The sequence below is a fragment of the Equus caballus genome, chromosome 5 (genome assembly GCF_041296265.1).
Source record: "Equus caballus isolate H_3958 breed thoroughbred chromosome 5, TB-T2T, whole genome shotgun sequence".
NCBI classification, from domain to species: domain Eukaryota; kingdom Metazoa; phylum Chordata; class Mammalia; order Perissodactyla; family Equidae; genus Equus; species Equus caballus.
The window spans coordinates 43,285,359-43,300,534 of record NC_091688.1 but is presented as its reverse complement, the minus strand read 5'-3'; the positions used below and the strand labels follow the sequence as shown (position 1 = coordinate 43,300,534).

Sequence of the window (15,176 nt, the reverse complement as noted above, 5' to 3'; positions counted from 1 at the left end):
AGAATAGAAACTAAAGGCTCCTGCACAGCAAAGGAAGCCATCAACAAGATGAATGGGCAATCTACAGGAGGAGGGTAAATATTTGCAAACTTTATGTCTGATAAGGGTTAATGTCCAAAGTCCGTGAGGAACTTATACAAGTCAATAGCAAAAAAAAAAAAAAAAAAAAGAAAAAAAGAAAAATCAAATAATGTTAGTAAATAAGAGGCAAAGGACCTCAACAGATATTTTCCCACAGACATACAAATGGTCAACAGGTGCATGAAAAGGTGCTTAACATTGCTGATCATCAGGGAAGCGCAAGTCAAAACCACAGCGAGACATCGGCTCATACTTATTAGAATGACCATTATCAAAACACAACAAATAACAAGTGCTGACAAGGATGTGGAGAAAGGGAACCTTGTACACGGTGGAGGTGAATGTAAATTGGACCATCCACTATGGAAAACAGTGTGGAAGTTCCTCAACAAAGTACAAACAGAACTACCATATCATCCAGCAATCCAACTTTGGGGCATGTATCCGAAGGAGATGAAACTGTACCTAGATAAGACATCGGCACTCCCGTGTTCATTGCAGCAATTTTCATACAGCCAAGATATGCAGACAAGCTAAGTGTCCACGGACAGATGCATGGAAATAGACAATGTGTGTGTGGGTGTGGGTGCCTATACTTGTGCATAAATATATACACGTATATAACGGGATACTCCCAAGCCATGGAGAAAAGTGAAATATTGCCATTAGTAACAACATGGGTGAAACTAGATGACATTATGCAGAGAGAAATTAACCAGACAGAGAAAGACAAATGCTGACTGATACCGCTTATTTGGAGAATCTACAAGAGCTGAACTCATGGAAACAGAGAGTAGAATGGTGGCTGAGGGGACCTGAGTGGTAAGGGAGACGCAGAGATGTTGGTCAAAAGGTACAAGTATTCAGTGTTGAGATAAATAAGCCCCGGGGGTGTGTTGTAATGCCTGGTGGCTGTGGTTAATAATTCTGTTCTGGACACTTGATATTTGATAAGAGAGTACACCTTAAGAGCTCTCATCACTCGCAAGCATGCGAATACACACACACACAACTGGTAAATGCGTGAGCTGAGGAATGTGTTAATTAACCTGATTGTGGCAATCATTTCACGAAGTACGCATATGTCAAATTATCACTTCGTACAACTTCAATATATGCAATTTCATCTGTGCATTATAACCTGAGAAAGCTGTGGGAAAGATGAAAGAGAACAACTATCATACAAAGGGGAAATTAAGTTGGGGAACCTCACCATTCCTTCTCCTCCTTGCCTTGATCATGTTCTGATCCAATTCTCTGGGAGAGAATCCCTCATCCAGCAACCTCTGGCCCCTTTGTTCACCTCCCAGAGGTAATTCTTTCTTGTTACCTCTGTTGAGCATGTCAGAAATGGGTGGGGTGGAAAGCGGGAGGGGGGATTGGAGAGTTGTATTCTTTTTGAAAAATCAAAGTCTTTTGAGTCTCGGCTCACAGTTTGTGGAGTCATCAATTCCCCCAAAAACTTACTAGGAATGTGATACCTGTCATTCCTCCAGGCCCTTTCCTAGAAGTCATTCTCAGGTCTGATTGATTTTACTGCCTTTCTCGGAACCCGAATGGAACTGCCTGAGACTATCCAGCACGACAGGGGGAAAGATTACACACTTCTACGTCTTTTCTGTGTTGTTCCAGTCAACTGAGAGTGAACGCCGAGTTCAAAACCGTTTCTCCTCTCATCTCTCACTGTTGGGGCTCACGAACACGCACTCTTCTAATTCCACCAGACTTTGAATTTCTGGGCTCTGTTCTTTTCTTTTCATATTTGGTTTGCAAACTAAGCAAGGACTTCCTGAATGTAAGCCCGGTGAAATACCCTGTTGGACAATACAAATAACCAACAGTTAGACGCGCTATCAAGATGCCATTTCAGCAAACGTTTGCCATTGAAGAACATCTATCATATTTACATATTTGATATTAAAAACATTTTTAAACTTTCCAGTACCTGCTTCCTTGCCAAGCACATGCAGACTCCTCAGTATAGGCCACAGAGTGGAGGTTTGTTGGGGTAGCACTCCCCTACAACCCGTTTCTCTATGAGAACAAATAACGCCAGCTACAGTAGAAACCACCTCAAATAACAGGGTTAATTTTCATTCATGTCGCAATCTGATGCAGGCTGAGCAGTAATCTGGGACTCTCCTTCCATCTGCAGCTCCATCCTCTTGGAGTCTGTTACTTCGAGCTTTGGAGTGGAGAATGGACCAAGAGGAAGACCTTCTTAAGATTCAATAGGACAAAGCACACTATGATTTAATAGGAAGACTTTGTTGTTTTGAAAATAATTCTGTATTTCTCAACGGCAAAGGGGCGTGTGTGTGTGTGTGTGTGTGTGTGTGTGTGATTTCAAGTAACGCTAAAGTCTGCGGACACTTAGGAACACAGAAAGGATATTTACAGAACATATCTCTCCTTCCGCAGATGACCTGCCTAGCAGGCTCAGCACTTCAAAAAGAAGCTGCATGGCAACAGTAATTTCGCAAATCTAAGCAAGCATGTAAACCCCAATATTCTTCAAACATGGGGTCAGAGCATCCCAGAAAGGAGTTTTGGAGGTGAGAATACATGACATGACCCTGAAGTTTGGTGCGTTGTTGGAGGAAGGAGAGCAGGGGCTTCACGGGGAGAGGAGGCAGCGATTTCCCTTGTAGGGAGCCTTATTACTTCTCTTCCTTCTGGGCTCCCCACGAGTTCAGAACTACCGTGATTTTATGCAGAAGACTCCGCTACTCCCGAAAAGCTCTTCATCTGCAACATCACGTAAAAAATAAAGTGAATCAGAAAAGAAAGAGAACAGCGGAATACGACAGAGTCATAAAGTTTAAGAGTCTTCTTGTTTCCTATCCTGGTTCTGCATTTTACACTCGCACGTTGCAGCTGCAGCAAACGTGGAGGTTGTGGTGAGGGTGAGGGTGGTCACGAGGTTGTTGATGATGAGGATGGACACAAGGAGGATCTGATGCCTTACCGAGGGCTAAGATGTGCCAGGCATTCTGACAGCTAAATTACCATTCAATCTCATGCCTGAGAAAAGTGGGTAATGTAAATAGGATTTACCCCAGTTTGTAGCAGAGAGATTGAAATCTTGAGGAATTAAACACTTTGTTCCTAAAATCAATCAGGCAGTAATTAAGGGAAATAACCTGGATTTGACATGAGATTGAAAGAATGTTAGGTAGCGCTCCAAAATTCAGAGAACACTGAATGTGAGACCTGAGGCTTGGGACAAAGAAGGATAGAAAGAAACCCAAAAGGGTGAGAGGATATTGCTGACAAGCAGGTTTTCAAAGAAAGACAATATCCCATCCCACAAAATGGCACTTTATTCAGGAAATGGAAGAAAAGGAACAATTGCCAGGTGATACAAACCCCTGCCCAGGGGACAGACAGACACAGAAGACATCAAGAGCCTCCCCTGCTGGCACCCAGGAAGAGAGCTGCTGCTCTTCCTCCTGAAGCTCTGGGATGCTGGCACAGCTGAGGATGCCCTTCCTCAGCTCCCTCCCGGAGAGGAGCAGTGTGACAGCCTCAGGAAGGAACCCTTTTGCTGTCAGGGGTCACACAGGCATTTTACAGGCTGAAGGGTGGAGGAGCCGCTTCTGCCACCATGATAGGCTCGGAAGAGAAGGCGAAGGTGGAGCTGTGGAAGCAGGCGAGCCAATGGTCCTTCTCTTTTCCAGATCCTGATGCTGCTGAAGCTGTTACTTGCTCTTGGGCGGGCACTTCTGCTGGCATGGTGGAGGAGGTTGCACAGGAGGGCATTTCTGCTGCCTCTGTGGGGGTGGGCACGGCTCAGGGCATTTTGGGGGCGGGCACGGCTCTGGGCACTTAGGTGGGCACACAGGAGGGGGCTGGCAGGGCTGCTTGCACTGCTGCTGTTGAGAAGACATCTTTCTGGAGTCTTCGGAGCTGAAAGAAATTAGAGACAGTGTTCGCAAGAAGGGACTCCTCCAGAGAGAGAAACCGCGGCTGATAGAATAGCAGGAGATGTTCCCTCTCCCATTTCCAAGACTGGGCTTTCATCTCTCAACTCCCTCTTTTGCGCCTTCCACCACCCTGCTTCCTCTTTAGCCAACTGCCTCATCAGTCCTGAGAAAATCCTCTCTTCGCTCATATCATTTTTTCAAAGGAAATATCTCTGCAAGAACCAAGTCATGTTTTCTGTGGGAAAATATCATCTTCATGAAAGGCCATCAGAAGTTCTGAAATCCTGGGAAAACTCGCAAGCAATTACTATCATCGGGATCTCTTCCGAAGTCCCCATAGGTTGAGTTAGGTACAGAGCAAACGGCCAGCAAGAAAAATGCAAGGGCCTCACACCTACTAAGCCTTGGAAAGCCCAGCGGGAGGAAAGGGAAATCAAAGAGACAGAGCAGAGAGAAAAATACTTTGGTCTTTCCTCTTCTTCATCTCAAACCTTTCCTGTGAATTGCTTTTCCATACACGACCTCAAACAAGCTACCGAAACATGAATCAAGACAGGATATCATTGTGCCTCAAGGCTAAGCTTCCATCACCTAAGTAGCATCAAACCCACCATCATACCTATGGACTCAACAAACTTGCTGTCTGCACACTAAATTCAACATCTGAGAGCACCACAAAACAGATCAACGGAAGAAATCACACTCACCACGTTCTCCAAAGGAGGTCGGGACTCGAGTACCAGGAGGATGACAGTCGTGCAGCAGAGCACCTCTTTATAGGGCTTGACGCCCAGCCCAGGGCGAAGTGCAACTGCCAAAAACTGGGCTGTCCCAGAATTTCCCAAACAAAATGCAAATCCATCCAGAACTGGCCTGACAGGGACACTGGAGACAGGAAATCTCCTGAACCAGGATCTCCTCTCTGGATTAGGTGCTCATGACTCACAAGGTCCGGCCTTAGCTCTCAGTGTCGGGGACTTATGGCAGGGGGAGACTTAGGCGATTCCCCAACTGGTGGTCCAAGGCCCTCTCTCTTGATTGGGGAAGAAGACCCCTCCTATCTTCCACCTTCCCTGAGTCATAGAACTGCCTGCTCGGTTCCACTTTGGATGGTTGCCATCTTGCTGTATGTGCTGGGTTGAAAAGAGCCTGACTACCAGGTGACACCTTTCTCTTCAACCCAAGTCCTTCCTTTACTGTATTTCCCTCGGATCCATGGCTTGCTCATCTTCTCTCCTTTTCTTCTTCTAAAAGGGACTGAGATAAGGCAGCAGATTGGCACAATAGCCATCCCATAAAAAAACCCTAGAAACGGTCAATCAAATGGTGACCTCCAGAATGCTGTGTTCACTGCTTTGCTCCTGCAATTTGAGGGCATAAAACTGCCGCCTTTATATGTCTGTACCAAAGTGGGCCTCATGGAATCCACAGGGACCACGGCATCACCTAGCATCATTCAGAGGGTCAGAGCACTAATATCTGAAGAGCAGGAGAAAATAGGGACTTAGGCTGATCCTCTATATTTGCTTTCTCACACTCTCTTTCCAAACAGGATTTAGGGCTTTAAAACAATGATGTTTTAAGTATATTTGCATGCTGTTTCTCTGTCTTTTCCTTAAGCCCTCTGGACCCCTCATCTTGCCACATTATCCTCTCACCTCCACAGTGTATACCTCTCCATTTTCTAATTGTTTTACTGAGACCATAATGGTTTATAACATTGGGTCATTTCCAGCATACCTTATTATTTATCACTTTCTGTATAGGCTGCATCGTGCTCACCGCCACTACTCTGGCTTTTATCCATTGCCATCCATATGCGCCCCTTTACCTCTTTCACTCAGCCCCCAAGCCCCTTCCCCTCTGGTAACCACTAATCTGTCCTCTTTATCCGTGTGTTTGCGTATCTTCCCTATGTGAGTGAAATCATGCAGTATTTGTCTTGCTCTGTCTGACCTATTTCACTTAACATCAAACATTCAAGGTAGATCCATGTTGTTGCAAATGACACGATTTTGGGTTTTTTGTGGGTGAGTAGTATTCCATTGTGTGTGTCAGTGTGTGTGTGTTTCTATACATATATACATGTATATATGCGACATATATATACATATATATATACCACATCTTCTTTATGCATTCGTAAGTTGCAGGGCGCTTGAGTCGCTTCAACGTCTCTCTTACCCATCCCCTTTGGGACATATCCATCACTCAGGAGATGAGATCAACGCATTTAGTGGGTCGCCATTTCACATCTTTGCTAAATCTTCATGCAGTCATTGGGGATGACTAAATGCTGTGCATTCAACATTTAAAGTGACGTGACTCAAGGCTCATTGTCTTGGCCAAATTGTCAGGAAGCTTTCCAAGAAATGTGGATTTATACTGGGAAACGGAAAATGAGGAGGAGGAGGAAGAGGAGACGCTCGAAACTTGTGAAACACTCAGCTGCGAAGCCACGGAACGTGAAGGATCCCTAAGTCAATCTAGCATCACACCCCCTCAGTTGAACAGGTTAGGTTCCCAGAACTGTCATTGTTCCTGTCAGTAAGGAAGAGCTTTTGACCAAGGTTGACATTCAGCCGTGACCTGGCAGGACAGAACCATCACTTCAGCACTTTCAGGTCATGTGACTGAAAACAGTGTCATCACCAAGTGGCTCACCTAGACTTTTTCAGGGAGCCAAGAGAAGAGCCTTTCCTCAGCAGGTCACTTACCACGCCCCATAACCTCACACCCCACCTGAACGTCAATCCTCAGAGAAATGTCTGATTTCTGCCATCCAAAATTTGAGAATTAGCTGCTCAAATGGGATTCCAGTTTCAGATAATCCACTCTCGGTTGCATCTGGAAAGTCTCCCACTGAGGACAACCCTCATAAAGGCTGTGAATCATCACCGTGCAGGCAGCAAAGACATGGCGGCTCTGGTGCCCGGAACAAGTCAGGCAGGAGTCACTTTTCATTTTGCAGAGGTGAACAGACACACTCAGAGTTCCTCAAGATCAGATACATCAAGAGCTGCCACAAGACAAAGAATGGCATCTAACGATCAATTTCTCCCAAGTTTCACCATCTGAAGCCTGAGACATCGATCACAGAATACACAAACACAAAACACCACATATCTGTCTGTCTATCTATCTATCTATCTATCTATCTATCTATTTATCTATATAACTATCTATCTGTGTATCTTTGATCTACATACCTAGAGCTTCCCTTTATGGACTTTAAGAGTCAGATAAGCCCAGGTTCAATCCTAAATCCCCAGTCCCTCACTTGCTAAGGGTTTTACCGTGAATCATTACTAGAAGAAAAATTAGACGAAAGAAGAAAATTTTCTCCAACTCATGACTCAACGTTTTATCTCACTTTGTACTACTATAAGTCTTATATCATTGAATAATATAGTCCCTTCAAATCACAATTCTACAACACAACAGAGGAGAAATAGAGATAAAGAGACACGAATTAACCGTGCTGAGATATTCCTGATCTTCTTAGAGAAATGACAACTGCAAGTCCCCTTGGATGTCTGCCTTCTGCTTTTGTTTCTGGGTATAAGGCCCAATCTCCATTACCACTTCAGGATACTAGCAAACAGAATTCAACAGCACATCAAAGGGGTCATACACCATGATCCATGTGGATTGTTTCCTGGGTTGCAAGGAAAGCTCCTCAGACACAAATGAATAAATGTGATATATCACATTAACAGAACAAAAGATAAAAATCGTATGATCACCTCAATGGATGCAGAAAAGGCATTTGACAAAATTCAACATCCTTTCATGATAGGAACTCTCCACGAATTACATAGCTACGGACCGTACCTCAACATAATAAAGGCCATATTGGACAAGCCCACAGATAATAGCATGCCCGATGGTGAAATCAGAAAGCTTTCCATTTAGGATTAGGAACAACTCAAGGGTGCCCACTCTCCCCACTCTTCAACATAGTACTGAAAGTCCTAGACAGAGCAATTAGGCAAGAAAAAGTAATGAAAAGATCTAATTGGCAATGAAAAGGAAAATGGTCTCAGCCTGCTGATCGCATAACTTACATATCTCTTATGTAAATCTCATAGAAAACCCGAGGAACTCACCAAGAACCTCTCAGAACTAATAAACAACTTGACAGGAAAGTTACAAACTCAATATACAAAAGCGAGTGGTGTTTCTCTACGCTTACAAGAAGCTATTAAAGGGAAACTAAGAGTAATCCCATTTACAATGCCATCAAAAACAAAATATTTAGGGGTAAATTTAATCAGGGACGTGAAAGAACTGGACCTTGAACACGGTAAGACAGGATGAAAGCAATTGAGGAAGACTCAGATAAATAGGAAGATCTCCAGTGTTCAAAGACTGGAAGATTTAACATTGTTAAAATGTTCATACTGCCCAAAGTAATCTACAGGGTCAATGCAATCCCTATAACTTCCGTTGACGTTTATCACAAAAATAGAAAAAACAATCCTAAAATTCGTATGGAACCACAGAAGACATCAAAAAGCCAAAGCAATCGTGAGAAAGAGGAACATAGCTAGCGGCATCACACTTCCTGATTTCAAATTATATTACAAAGCTGTGGTAATCAAAACGGATGGTACTGGCGTAAAAACAGACGGTGGACCACCCGAACATAATAGAGAGACCAGGCACAAAGCAAGCATATACAGTCAACTAACCTTTGACCAGGGGACCCAGAACATTGAATGGGGAAAGGATGATCCCTTTAGTCAATGACGTTCGGAAAACGGGACAGCTGCATGCAAAAGAGCACAGCTGGACCCCCTATCTTACAGCATTCCCAAAAATTAACTTCAAAGGGATTAAAGATTTAAATGTTAGCACCTGAAATCATAAAACTCCTAGAAGAAAACTGGGGAAATCCCTTCACATTTGTCTTGGCATGATGTTATAGATAGGACACCAAAAGGACAATCGACAAAAGTAAGAATTAAAAGATAAACAGGTAAAATTAAACACACAGAAGAGCTTCTGCACAGCAAAAGAAACGATTAACATTATGAAGACGCAGCCTGCAACTTGGGAGAAAATATTTGCAAACCACGATCCCATTAGACGTTAGTTTCCAGAATATGCATGGAACTTACACAACTCAATAGCAAGGAAAAGGGGCTGCACCTCACTAATTACCAGAGCAATGCAAATGAAAACCACCATGCGAAAGCACCTCACACCATCAGAGTGGCTATTCTCAGAAAGGTAACAGACAACAAGTGTCGGTGAGGATGAGTAGAAAAGGGGACTCTTGTACATTGTTGGTGAGACTGCAACTTGGTACGACCACTATGGAAAACAGTATGGAGGCTCCTCAAAAAACAATAAACAGAACGCCCATAGCATCCAGCAAACCCACTTCTGGCTGTCTATCTGAAGGAAAGGAAACCACCACGTCGAAGAGTATCTGCACTCTTGGGTGCACAGCAGCATTACTCACAAGAGCCAAGACATGGAAACAACCTCAGCGTCCATTAGTGGAGGACAGGATAAAGAAAATGTGATACAAAGATAGATGGATGATAGATAGATAGATAGATAGATAGAACGACAGGTGGATTGATTGATAGATATAATGGCATATTGTTCCGTCATGACAAATAAGGAAATCCTACCATTTGTGACAACAAGGGTGAACCTGGAGGGCATTTGCTGAGTGAAATTTGTCAGATGGGAAAAACAAATCATGTGCGATGTCACTTACATGTTGAATCTAAAACAAAAACTACTCAGAGAACTGAGGAGTGGATTGGTGGTTTCCAAGGAGAGCACGGCAGGGGTTGGGGTGGGTGTGTAAGGAAACATGGTAAATGGGTGAAAGTGGTCAAAGGGTACAGATTTGCAGTTTCAAGATGAATAAGCCATAGGAATGTACTGGACAGCATGCTGATCCTGGTTAGCAACGCTGTGTTGTAAATCTGAAAGTTACTAAGAGAGTACATATTCAAGGTTTTCACCACACATGCAAATAGCCGTAACTATGTGAGGTAATGGATGTGAAAACTCACTTTATTGTGTCAATCATTTCACAATATACACATGTATCAGATCGTTATATTGGACATCTCATACTGGCACAGTGTTATGTGTCATAACTATCTCAATGAAACTGGATAGAATAGAAACTAAAGGCTCCTGCACAGCAAAGGAAGCCATCAACAAGATGAATGGGCAATCTACAGGAGGAGGGTAAATATTTGCAAACTTTATGTCTGATAAGGGTTAACGTCCAAAGTCCGTGAGGAACTTATACAAGTCAATAGCAAAAAAAAAAAAAAGAAAAGAAAAAAAGAAAAATCAAATAATGTTAGTAAATAAGAGGCAAAGGACCTCAACAGATATTTTCCCAAAGACATACAAATGGTCAACAGGTGCATGAAAAGGTGCTTAACATTGCTGATCATCAGGGAAGCGCAAGTCAAAACCACAGCGAGACATCGGCTCATACTTATTAGAATGACCATTATCAAAACACAACAAATAACAAGTGCTGACAAGGATGTGGAGAAAGGGAACCTTGTACACGGTGGAGGTGAATGTAAATTGGACCATCCACTATGGAAAACAGTGTGGAAGTTCCTCAACAAAGTACAAACAGAACTACCATATCATCCAGCAATCCAACTTTGGGGCATGTATCCGAAGGAGATGAAACTGTACCTAGATAAGACATCGGCACTCCCGTGTTCATTGCAGCAATTTTCATACAGCCAAGATATGCAGACAAGCTAAGTGTCCACGGACAGATGCATGGAAATAGACAATGTGTGTGTGGGTGTGGGTGCCTATACTTGTGCATAAATATATACACGTATATAACGGGATACTCCCAAGCCATGGAGAAAAGTGAAATATTGCCATTAGTAACAACATGGGTGAAACTAGATGACATTATGCAGAGAGAAATTAACCAGACAGAGAAAGACAAATGCTGACTGATACCGCTTATTTGGAGAATCTACAAGAGCTGAACTCATGGAAACAGAGAGTAGAATGGTGGCTGAGGGGACCTGAGTGGTAAGGGAGACGCAGAGATGTTGGTCAAAAGGTACAAGTATTCAGTGTTGAGATAAATAAGCCCCGGGGGTGTGTTGTAATGCCTGGTGGCTGTGGTTAATAATTCTGTTCTGGACACTTGATATTTGATAAGAGAGTACACCTTAAGAGCTCTCATCACTCGCAAGCATGCGAATACACACACACACAACTGGTAAATGCGTGAGCTGAGGAATGTGTTAATTAACCTGATTGTGGCAATCATTTCACGAAGTACGCATATGTCAAATTATCACTTCGTACAACTTCAATATATGCAATTTCATCTGTGCATTATAACCTGAGAAAGCTGTGGGAAAGATGAAAGAGAACAACTATCATACAAAGGGGAAATTAAGTTGGGGAACCTCACCATTCCTTCTCCTCCTTGCCTTGATCATGTTCTGATCCAATTCTCTGGGAGAGAATCCCTCATCCAGCAACCTCTGGCCCCTTTGTTCACCTCCCAGAGGTAATTCTTTCTTGTTACCTCTGTTGAGCATGTCAGAAATGGGTGGGGTGGAAAGCGGGAGGGGGGATTGGAGAGTTGTATTCTTTTTGAAAAATCAAAGTCTTTTGAGTCTCGGCTCACAGTTTGTGGAGTCATCAATTCCCCCAAAAACTTACTAGGAATGTGATACCTGTCATTCCTCCAGGCCCTTTCCTAGAAGTCATTCTCAGGTCTGATTGATTTTACTGCCTTTCTCGGAACCCGAATGGAACTGCCTGAGACTATCCAGCACGACAGGGGGAAAGATTACACACTTCTACGTCTTTTCTGTGTTGTTCCAGTCAACTGAGAGTGAACGTCGAGTTCAAAACCGTTTCTCCTCTCATCTCTCACTGTTGGGGCTCACGAACACGCACTCTTCTAATTCCACCAGACTTTGAATTTCTGGGCTCTGTTCTTTTCTTTTCATATTTGGTTTGCAAACTAAGCAAGGACTTCCTGAATGTAAGCCCGGTGAAATACCCTGTTGGACAATACAAATAACCAACAGTTAGACGCGCTATCAAGATGCCATTTCAGCAAACGTTTGCCATTGAAGAACATCTATCATATTTACATATTTGATATTAAAAACATTTTTAAACTTTCCAGTACCTGCTTCCTTGCCAAGCACATGCAGACTCCTCAGTATAGGCCACAGAGTGGAGGTTTGTTGGGGTAGCACTCCCCTACAACCCGTTTCTCTATGAGAACAAATAACGCCAGCTACAGTAGAAACCACCTCAAATAACAGGGTTAATTTTCATTCATGTCGCAATCTGATGCAGGCTGAGCAGTAATCTGGGACTCTCCTTCCATCTGCAGCTCCATCCTCTTGGAGTCTGTTACTTCGAGCTTTGGAGTGGAGAATGGACCAAGAGGAAGACCTTCTTAAGATTCAATAGGACAAAGCACACTATGATTTAATAGGAAGACTTTGTTGTTTTGAAAATAATTCTGTATTTCTCAACGGCAAAGGGGCGTGTGTGTGTGTGTGTGATTTCAAGTAACGCTAAAGTCTGCGGACACTTAGGAACACAGAAAGGATATTTACAGAACATATCTCTCCTTCCGCAGATGACCTGCCTAGCAGGCTCAGCACTTCAAAAAGAAGCTGCATGGCAACAGTAATTTCGCAAATCTAAGCAAGCATGTAAACCCCAATATTCTTCAAACATGGGGTCAGAGCATCCCAGAAAGGAGTTTTGGAGGTGAGAATACATGACATGACCCTGAAGTTTGGTGCGTTGTTGGAGGAAGGAGAGCAGGGGCTTCACGGGGAGAGGAGGCAGCGATTTCCCTTGTAGGGAGCCTTATTACTTCTCTTCCTTCTGGGCTCCCCACGAGTTCAGAACTACCGTGATTTTATGCAGAAGACTCCGCTACTCCCGAAAAGCTCTTCATCTGCAACATCACGTAAAAAATAAAGTGAATCAGAAAAGAAAGAGAACAGCGGAATACGACAGAGTCATAAAGTTTAAGAGTCTTCTTGTTTCCTATCCTGGTTCTGCATTTTACACTTGCACGTTGCAGCTGCAGCAAACGTGGAGGTTGTGGTGAGGGTGAGGGTGGTCACGAGGTTGTTGATGATGAGGATGGACACAAGGAGGATCTGATGCCTTACCGAGGGCTAAGATGTGCCAGGCATTCTGACAGCTAAATTACCATTCAATCTCATGCCTGAGAAAAGTGGGTAATGTAAATAGGATTTACCCCAGTTTGTAGCAGAGAGATTGAAATCTTGAGGAATTAAACACTTTGTTCCTAAAATCAATCAGGCAGTAATTAAGGGAAATAACCTGGATTTGACATGAGATTGAAAGAATGTTAGGTAGCGCTCCAAAATTCAGAGAACACTGAATGTGAGACCTGAGGCTTGGGACAAAGAAGGATAGAAAGAAACCCAAAAGGGTGAGAGGATATTGCTGACAAGCAGGTTTTCAAAGAAAGACAATATCCCATCCCACAAAATGGCACTTTATTCAGGAAATGGAAGAAAAGGAACAATTGCCAGGTGATACAAACCCCTGCCCAGGGGACAGACAGACACAGAAGACATCAAGAGCCTCCCCTGCTGGCACCCAGGAAGAGAGCTGCTGCTCTTCCTCCTGAAGCTCTGGGATGCTGGCACAGCTGAGGATGCCCTTCCTCAGCTCCCTCAGGAAGGAACCCTTTTGCTGTCAGGGGTCACACAGGCATTTTACAGGCTGAAGGGTGGAGGAGCCGCTTCTGCCACCATGATAGGCTCGGAAGAGAAGGCGAAGGTGGAGCTGTGGAAGCAGGCGAGCCAATGGTCCTTCTCTTTTCCAGATCCTGATGCTGCTGAAGCTGTTACTTGCTCTTGGGCGGGCACTTCTGCTGGCATGGTGGAGGAGGTTGCACAGGAGGGCATTTCTGCTGCCTCTGTGGGGGTGGGCACGGCTCAGGGCATTTTGGGGGCGGGCACGGCTCTGGGCACTTAGGTGGGCACACAGGAGGGGGCTGGCAGGGCTGCTTGCACTGCTGCTGTTGAGAAGACATCTTTCTGGAGTCTTCGGAGCTGAAAGAAATTAGAGACAGTGTTCGCAAGAAGGGACTCCTCCAGAGAGAGAAACCGCGGCTGATAGAATAGCAGGAGATGTTCCCTCTCCCATTTCCAAGACTGGGCTTTCATCTCTCAACTCCCTCTTTTGCGCCTTCCACCACCCTGCTTCCTCTTTAGCCAACTGCCTCATCAGTCCTGAGAAAATCCTCTCTTTGCTCATATCATTTTTTCAAAGAAAATATCTCTGAAAGAACCAACTATGTTTTTCTAATGGAAAGTACATCTTCATGAAAGGCCCTCAAAAGTTCTGAAATCCTGGGCAAACACACAAGCAATTGCTATCATCGAGATCTCTTCTGAGGTCCCCATAGGTTGACTTAGGTACAGAGCAAATGGCCAGCAGGAAAAATGCAAGGGCCTCACACCTCCTAAGTTTTGGAAACCCTAGCAGGAGAAAAGGGAAATCGAAGAGATCGAGAAAAGAGAAATACTTTGGTCTTTCCTCCTCTTCATATCAAACCTTTCCTATGAATTGCTTTTCCATAAGGGATGTCAAACTAGCTAACAAAACACAAGTCAAGACAGGATATCATTGTGCCCCAAGGCTAAGCTTCCATCACCTATGTAGCATCAAACCCACCATCATACCTATGGACTCACCAAAATTGCTATCTCCACACTAAATTCAACATCTGAGAGCACCACAAAACACATGAATGGAAGAAATCAGACTTACCACGTTCTCCAAAGGAGGTTGGGACTCGAGTACCAGGAGGATGGCAGTCGTGCAGCAGAGCACCTCTTTATAGGGCCTGACGCTCAGCCTAGGGCAAAGTGTAGTTGCCAAAAACTGGCCTGTCCAATAATTCCCCAAACAAAATGCAAATCCATCCAGAACTGGCTTGACAGGGACACTGGAGACAGGAAATCTCCTGAACCAGGATCTGCGCTGTGGATTACGTGCTCATGACTCATGAAGGTCCCACCTTAGCTCTCAGTGTCAGTGACTAATGGCAGGGGGAGATTTTTGAAATTCTCTAACTGGTGGTCAAAGGCTCTCTCTCTTGACTGGGGTACAGGGCCCTTTCCT

The 15,176-nt window shown here is 44.1% G+C and overlaps 2 protein-coding genes across 2 annotated transcripts; both read right to left on the bottom strand.

The window, feature by feature from the left end:
- Window positions 1-3,386: 3,386 nt before the first annotated feature.
- LOC106783195 (small proline-rich protein 2I) lies at window positions 3,387-4,782 on the bottom strand. Its single transcript, XM_023641137.2, has 2 exons — window positions 4,715-4,782; window positions 3,387-3,990 (listed from the first exon to the last, which is right to left on the bottom strand). Exon 2 carries the CDS (start codon window positions 3,969-3,971, stop codon window positions 3,783-3,785), a length of 189 nt encoding a protein of 62 aa, XP_023496905.1. The 5' UTR covers window positions 3,972-3,990; window positions 4,715-4,782; the 3' UTR covers window positions 3,387-3,782.
- Window positions 4,783-13,748: 8,966 nt separating this feature from the next.
- Window positions 13,749-14,899, bottom strand: LOC111773519 (small proline-rich protein 2I). Its single transcript, XM_070268229.1, has 2 exons — window positions 14,823-14,899; window positions 13,749-14,101 (listed from the first exon to the last, which is right to left on the bottom strand). The coding sequence occupies exon 2, from the start codon at window positions 14,080-14,082 to the stop codon at window positions 13,894-13,896; it is 189 nt and encodes a 62-aa protein (XP_070124330.1). The 5' UTR covers window positions 14,083-14,101; window positions 14,823-14,899; the 3' UTR covers window positions 13,749-13,893.
- Window positions 14,900-15,176: the final 277 nt, after the last annotated feature.